General features: G+C 32.0%; 2 protein-coding genes across 5 annotated transcripts; both read right to left on the reverse strand.

Annotated features, from left to right (window-relative positions):
- Window positions 1-730: 730 nt before the first annotated feature.
- LOC112463604 (histone-lysine N-methyltransferase SETMAR) lies at window positions 731-3538 on the reverse strand. Its single transcript, XM_025030076.1, has one exon. It carries the CDS (start codon window positions 3520-3522, stop codon window positions 2758-2760), a length of 765 nt encoding a protein of 254 aa, XP_024885844.1. The 5' UTR covers window positions 3523-3538; the 3' UTR covers window positions 731-2757.
- On the reverse strand, window positions 3439-6666 carry LOC112463603 (traB domain-containing protein). 4 transcript variants are annotated; one of them, XM_025030075.1, is made up of 9 exons: window positions 6556-6659; window positions 6391-6484; window positions 5719-6183; window positions 4994-5187; window positions 4742-4856; window positions 4521-4657; window positions 4038-4450; window positions 3686-3833; window positions 3488-3579 (listed from the first exon to the last, which is right to left on the reverse strand). In XM_025030075.1, the coding sequence occupies exons 2-9, from the start codon at window positions 6398-6400 to the stop codon at window positions 3541-3543; spliced, it is 1521 nt and encodes a 506-aa protein (XP_024885843.1). In that variant the 5' UTR covers window positions 6401-6484; window positions 6556-6659; the 3' UTR covers window positions 3488-3540. The 4 variants fall into 4 exon arrangements, with proteins under 4 accessions (XP_024885842.1, XP_024885843.1, XP_024885839.1 ...); XM_025030074.1 differs by lacking the exon at window positions 6391-6484 and having other exon boundaries at window positions 3439-3527; window positions 6540-6665; XM_025030071.1 differs by lacking the exon at window positions 6391-6484 and having other exon boundaries at window positions 6540-6666.
- Between the last annotated feature and the right edge of the window lie 132 nt (window positions 6667-6798).

A 6798-nucleotide genomic window follows, 5' to 3' on the forward strand; every position in this document is an offset into this window, starting at 1 on the left:
ATTCGTACATAATAATAAATTTTATATATACATATATATTTTACAAATATGTATATACGTGTGTACACATACCTTTTTCGCCCATTACGCAAAAATCTATTAAAATTAATCTGCAGTGTTAAACAATCACTGAAAATTTCATAAAACTAGAAAAAGAATTTAATTGCGAATTTGTTCTAAATCATAGAATTGTACTTGAATCGTATATTGTACATTTGATCCATATAAAACATTTTTAAATACTTAATTTTGTGATTGTAAGTTACTTTGTTAATATTGTAACATTTAGGAACTTACTGCCAATATTAACATCGAATATTCTCTATTTAAGCCTTAACGTTAAGTATCCAAAGATTAGATAAAAGAATTATACTGTATATACATGTAAATTATGATGTTAATTCTTCATGAGTGCATATTTCTAATTTCATATTAATGACTATATTATTTATTAAAATTTAATAATTACTGCTTTTTCCCTTATCATATAAAGCGAGAAAAATATAAGAATTGCACTTATGAATGGACTTCAAACTATTTCATTGAAAAAAAATGTTGCAATAAATTAATCAGAAAATATTAGACAATTCATATCTTCGTTGCACAAATTATTTAATTACACATTTTAAATTAGGAGATAAATAATTTGAAAATACAATTTATAATTAATGATATTTGATATTATTCACAATTATATATTGTACATTATTTTATTGTCAATATATATGGCTTTATTTATTTTTCACAACTTTTATTTTTATAATTTTTATAATTATCACCAGAATATTTAACTTTGTATATCTTATAGACTAAAGTTTACATAATTTCGTCAATGGATTGAGGACTACTCAAGTATAGAAAATTAATTATACCGCAAAAGTTCAGGTTCAGGTATCGTTGAAGCTAATCACAAGCAATTACAAACAAGGCTGTTTTATATTTTTAGAATAAAAATATAAATTTTAAATATGCAAGAATAATATGTGATACTCTCCTAATAAAATATAAATAGCTTAAATCGTTCGTTTGAAAAACGAGTTTCATACGCAAAACTTTTTAAAATTATAATCATATTTCATCTATAAGTTCCTTAACTATTTACACAGTCATACGAACATTATACCTAATACCCAAATATTATAAACGATATCCCTTAAATATAATTTAGAATGTATGATATACATCAGACAATACTGACCCAAAAAATCATACTTCATTTTCTGAATAAGAACATATATAACATTAATTGTTGATTGATTATTAAAAATCTGTTTTTACAAATTTTTCGTTTATACATGTAAATTATAGGTAGTTACTGAGAGCTTATATTCTTTATTGACAATTATAAATTAATTGACGAACATTAATCTTTCCTAGTAAAATATCCAAACTGTTAAAAAGAAAAATATGTTTTATATTTTATATACTTATATAAATTTATAATCAATCATATCTAAACCAAATTGTTACCGTTATTTTTCCGCAGTTATGTATATGCATATTTTAGCACTGATATATGCATGATAATTGACCTTACAATAATCTATAATTTTTAGAAGCCATGACATGATGTTACATGCTCCAAACATTTTTATCATAACAATTTTTAATATTAAATATAATTATAATACTATAACTATAACTGACGAAACGTTCGATTCTCATTGTTCATTCATTGTTTTTAATATTTAAAAAAATGGCAGCTGCTGTAAAATGTTTACCAGCATTCGCAATTTTGGTAACATTTACTTTCTTGAACACTGTATTGATCTTATTATTTAATACTTATTTAGAATTGTTCAATGTAACGTCTAATATATTATACTAAATTTCATTGTTTAAAGGTCGGTTATTTCAACCTGTTGGTAAGCTAACTAATAGTTAAATCATATGTCCATCTTTGTCTAATGTAAAGGATAAACAAAGATAAACAAAGTTGGAACAACCGACCCTTAATAGAGCTTTAACTAAATTCTGATGATTGGATAAATAAAACGTGTATAAAACGTGTTGGCACATTAAATAATTTGCTGAAAAATTAATTATAACAATGAACAACAAACATTATCGTCATGTTTCTTTCATTTTTTAATCTTATTAATATTTATTATTATTGTTACTTATTAATATTTTATTAATAAGTAACAATAATAAAATGTAATAGAAGCAGAAATAGTAAAATATTCGGTTTATAACATAAAATATCAAGTAACAGAGGGTACCTAAACATCAAATATCATTGGACCACATGATATGTACAGCACGTCTCGCTTCTACCTGGAGGGGTTCCTACCTCCTCTATACTAATAAATGAAAACATTGATTCATTGGAGAGAAGCATTAATCAATGCAAGGAAAACAACTGAGATATAACTGACAGTAATTAAATTGTGAAGGCATATTTTATATACATGTATAAAATATGCCTTCCATATATATTGTATATTTTATATATATAATATATATACTTATATATACTTATATTTCTCTAAAAATTATAGAGAAATAAGTTCGTTATTTGTCACACTTACACATGTGTCACATAATTATACTTGATTATAATGATTTAAATCTATGATGTTTTCTTTGATTCTTATGATATCAAGTTTTGATGCACATAGTTTAATTTTGCTTTATAGTTTTTTTTTTGCTTACAGAAGATTCAATTCATATTAAATCCTTTGATATTAATTTTGAATCTGTAGCCTTTAATCTTTTTTTTATTATAATATTTTGCACAAGAATATATGTAAGCTGTTAAATCTGATTATGTGGTAAATAACGATAACAATTGTTAGAACCACAAAGACAAGGAGTATCACTGAGACAATGGACGGAATTAACCATCGCACCACCAGCGTAGTCAAAAGTCACTTCCTCTGCATTCTCTATATCTCTAGATGCAAACAGGCATAATCGAGGTACGATTCCCTCCACCCTGACCGGGACAAGAATAGAGTTCGGGTCACAGCTATGATTGGCATAGCGTCCAATATTACCAAAATATTTCGGATCTATACAAGTTACAGTAACACGATCGTCAGCGTGTTCCGATACTACAAGAACGTAATTCATCGTGTTACGCTCCTTATTAATTTCAATTCTACGTCGTGCTTCCTGCAGTCCTATCACTTCACCAGCGTATTCGCAAATAAATTGACCCTTCTTTATTAATTTATTCGTGAAAAGACCGAGACCTTTGTTGGCGACTTCTCTGATAAGTAAACAATTTAACGGCCCATTTTGAACTAATCTATTTCCACAATTTGGCCCACACTTGCAACGAGCATGGCATTCAAATACCGGACCGGTTAGTTTCTCATGTACGATTCGATCGTTAGAATAATTAGCAGAACCGCGTGTACACGAACAATTGTAGCATTCAGTCACACACGAACAACCCACCACGTATTCCGCTTCAAAGTCTGCTACATCTATCCCAGGTCCTGGTATATTATTTACTACATACATAACGTCCGCTACGGTATGTTCGTACTCATCGGCAGAAGCATTCGCTTCCATGGTTACTATAATTATGTATCAATAAAAACACTCAAAAAAGTCTTCATCCAAAAGACTCTTTGAGACGAAGGGCAGCATGAGATAAAGGGGGAAAAAATTGTTTAATAATTAAGAAAGGGATTTTTTTTTAATGAATAAAGCAACCTTATCGTGCGGCACCAACCTGTAGAAGCCCCTGAACCGATGACTTAAGAGACTGGAACGTGATAACAGTGGGTACAACTTTGTAGCCCATGTAAATTATAGCACCAAGTATAGATGCCTTAATGGACAATTTTATAATTTTACCCGACAACGATGGCGGTGGTACTCTGTAAAAGATTTAATAGTAAATTGACATGTAACGGATACATTGATCTGAGTTCCTAAACTTTATGTTTAACCAAACCGCTTATAAATCATATAAATAAATAAATAAATAAAAAATATATATACAAAATATAACTATGCAGCTTTCATTTTAGAAATATTTTATATGTGTTGCAACTATGTTATGCAACATTTTTCATAATTACCTCATAATGGGTGGTATATCGGAAGGCTTGACTTTACCCCAATTTTCGACAATGCCAGGTATGTGCCCTAAACCGACAACTCCTACGACGCGCGCTGGTTCAAAAGTATGATTAGAAGTACGATGAGGTAGACAGGCCAACTGCAAGGAATTCGTCAAGTAAATGTCTCTCTCCTTCACAAATACTTCTCCCACCACCGGAAATTCCTCCTTCAGTTGGGCGATTATTTCATCCAGCATCGATCGTTGTTTACAGAGTTCGACGTCTTCTTGAGTAATGGGGTCTTTCATTGCTATCAGATGCCACCCTAATTTTATAGTCTGCCACCAGGATAACGATCGTATTGCACGCTGCATCGTTATGTTAATTGGTCGATCAGCCAGATGAATGATACAATTTGGCACTTTTTTTGCCTAAATTACACAATATTGAATTAATTACAGTACACAGATAAGGCTGTTTCTAATATTATTGCATACTGACCTCCTTAAATGCCGTCCGGAATTCCCCACCGGGTGGCATACGAAGCTGCTTGGCGACATGAGCTGCCATTCTTAGCAATAAAATGTGTATTAAACCATCATACAATCCTTCCTTCCGAATGGTCTGCATCATGGCTTCTGTAAATAGATTAAGTAGTAGTGCAATGTGTCATTATACAGTAGCTGAAGAGTTATACAAATGCAGGAAATACAGGAACTCACGGTAATCGATGTTTTTAGCGTAACCAAGCATAACGTCCTCGTCGATCTGCAATATGCCAACTCTGGCTTTGCACAGCTCAACCACAACTATATGAGGCTGCACAGCCTGTATCATCTTTAATAAAGAAGAAAAAAGTGTTATTTTTAAAATACCGTTATATGTACATTAAATTTTTACAATAAATTTGCACTTGAAATTAAAAATCAAGATTTTATTTCAACATGACAAAAATATGTATATATTATAATTACTTTTGACACGTCATTTTGACTTTCAACACTAAAATGTGCCGTTCCTACTAGGTACAATTTTCCTCCGTCTGGTGTTGTCAACAATGTCACAGTATCTGGTAAATTTTTATCAATAGTAGGATCATACTCCCTTATTTTCAGTAGCTCGCTTGCTGCGTCACTGACGTTACATTCCTCATTCTGAACATCGGAATCTACATTAGAGCCAATATTTTCTGTATTATAAGTACATACATGGTCAATAACACCTAAACAGTGGGTTAGGTTAACCAAAAAATAAAAAAAATAAAGAAACACCAATAGTACCTCGAGACCTTAAAACTTTCTTTTTACTTCTATATTGTTTCTGTATTACTGGCATTTTTTAAAGCACTCTACTCTGAGACAATACCTTACGATATAATAGCAGCAATGGCTGATTTCATTATTAGATTAAAAAGACTTTGTACGAGTGTGAAACCTTACAACATTAAGCCTGTTCGTTTTAGCTGAACTTCTTGCACAGTTCATCTTTTTTTCCTTTTCTCTTCAACGTGAAAAGAAAAAGGAAAGATGGGACCATGGCTTATTAGCTACTTCAAAGTGTTGCTCACAACTATAGACACTTGTCCAGTTGATTTCCAACAGCCAGAGATGCTAATATACCAAAAGTACCCACAGAAATCTTAGTTTATTTCGCATATGTTTATGGTAAATATTTAAGGTACATATAACACAACAATTACCTTCATCAATAACAAGCAGTTCGCTGTCAGAGGATTCGATGTTGCTCATCTTACCATCATCGTCGCTACTGTTCCCTGAGTTCGTCGGTGACGACGTAGATGAAGACTGTGTCACTGATTGAGAATCCGATTGTGCTTTATCGCGCTCAGATTCTATATCATTCACTTTTTTCATAATGTGTTCAGACACTCCACAGACAGTAACTCTCTTACTGCGCCCAGACTCTTTGTCCATATTTTGCTCCGACGGTTTGACAACTATTCCTTTCACATTGCGCCCAGTCTCTTTAGCAATCATTTCTTTAATTCCTTGTATGAGTGACTCATTCGATGTACTGTGATCACCCCTTTCGTCAATGGAGTACTTGTCATAGTGCTTGTCTCCTATGGGCGACAAGAGATCGTTCTCCCGTTGATCACCATCGACATGATCAACCTTACTAGGTACGGATGCCATTTCTCTTCCTGAAAAATTCATATAATTCTAAGGTGCATTCGTCTTAAGAAAAATAATACTTCTAAAATATCTGTCATGACTGCATACTAATATTAGACCAAACTTTTGCAAGCAAATAAGTTATAAAGGGTAAGCTAACAATTTAACGTTGCATGTTTCAGGTGTTCCTGAAACAAAGGACATTCCGAGTTGTCTTAAAAACCAAATTCTATTACCGTTATGCATCTTTTTAGGCAACAGATGTGAGCTGTTGCATGCTTTTAACCTCGTGGAGAATTGACACGTTTACAAAAATAGATTCTCACGTCGCTACAACAGATAAATGTATAATTTATCTTTAATTAGGTCAGCCGTCATCATTTACCTTGTGCGAAACTTACGCGGCGAACGGAAAGTCGAAGAAAAATATAACGTATGGAGAAATTGAGCATCGAGACAAATGTCAAATGCAGTCAAATGAATCGAATGGATCCATCCAATATAGGGTATTTAGGGTAAGGGCCCAGACACACACTTTTTCGTAACAGTAACAGTAAAGTTTCGACCAATCGCGTTGCTTGAATCGGGAACGTACGGCCCAAAGAGAATTAGATAGAGTGGAAGGTCCCATAAGAGCGTAATGT

The sequence above is a fragment of the Temnothorax curvispinosus genome, unplaced genomic scaffold, assembly GCF_003070985.1.
Source record: "Temnothorax curvispinosus isolate PA1 unplaced genomic scaffold, ASM307098v1 QBEX01013461.1, whole genome shotgun sequence".
Classification (NCBI taxonomy): domain Eukaryota; kingdom Metazoa; phylum Arthropoda; class Insecta; order Hymenoptera; family Formicidae; genus Temnothorax; species Temnothorax curvispinosus.

Coding starts and splice junctions, on each gene's coding strand:
- LOC112463604 (XM_025030076.1), bottom strand. CDS start 3,522: ATGGAAGCGAATGCTTCTGCCGATGAGTACGAACATACCGTAGCGGAC.
- LOC112463603 (XM_025030071.1), bottom strand. CDS start 6,606: ATGCTCAATTTCTCCATACGTTATATTTTTCTTCGACTTTCCGTTCGC. Junction 6,184..6,539: donor CCGCGTAAGTTTCGCACAAG/GTAAATGATGAC, acceptor TGAATTTTTCAG/GAAGAGAAATGGCATCCGTA. Junction 4,451..4,520: donor TCCGGACGGCATTTAAGGAG/GTCAGTATGCAA, acceptor TGTGTAATTTAG/GCAAAAAAAGTGCCAAATTG.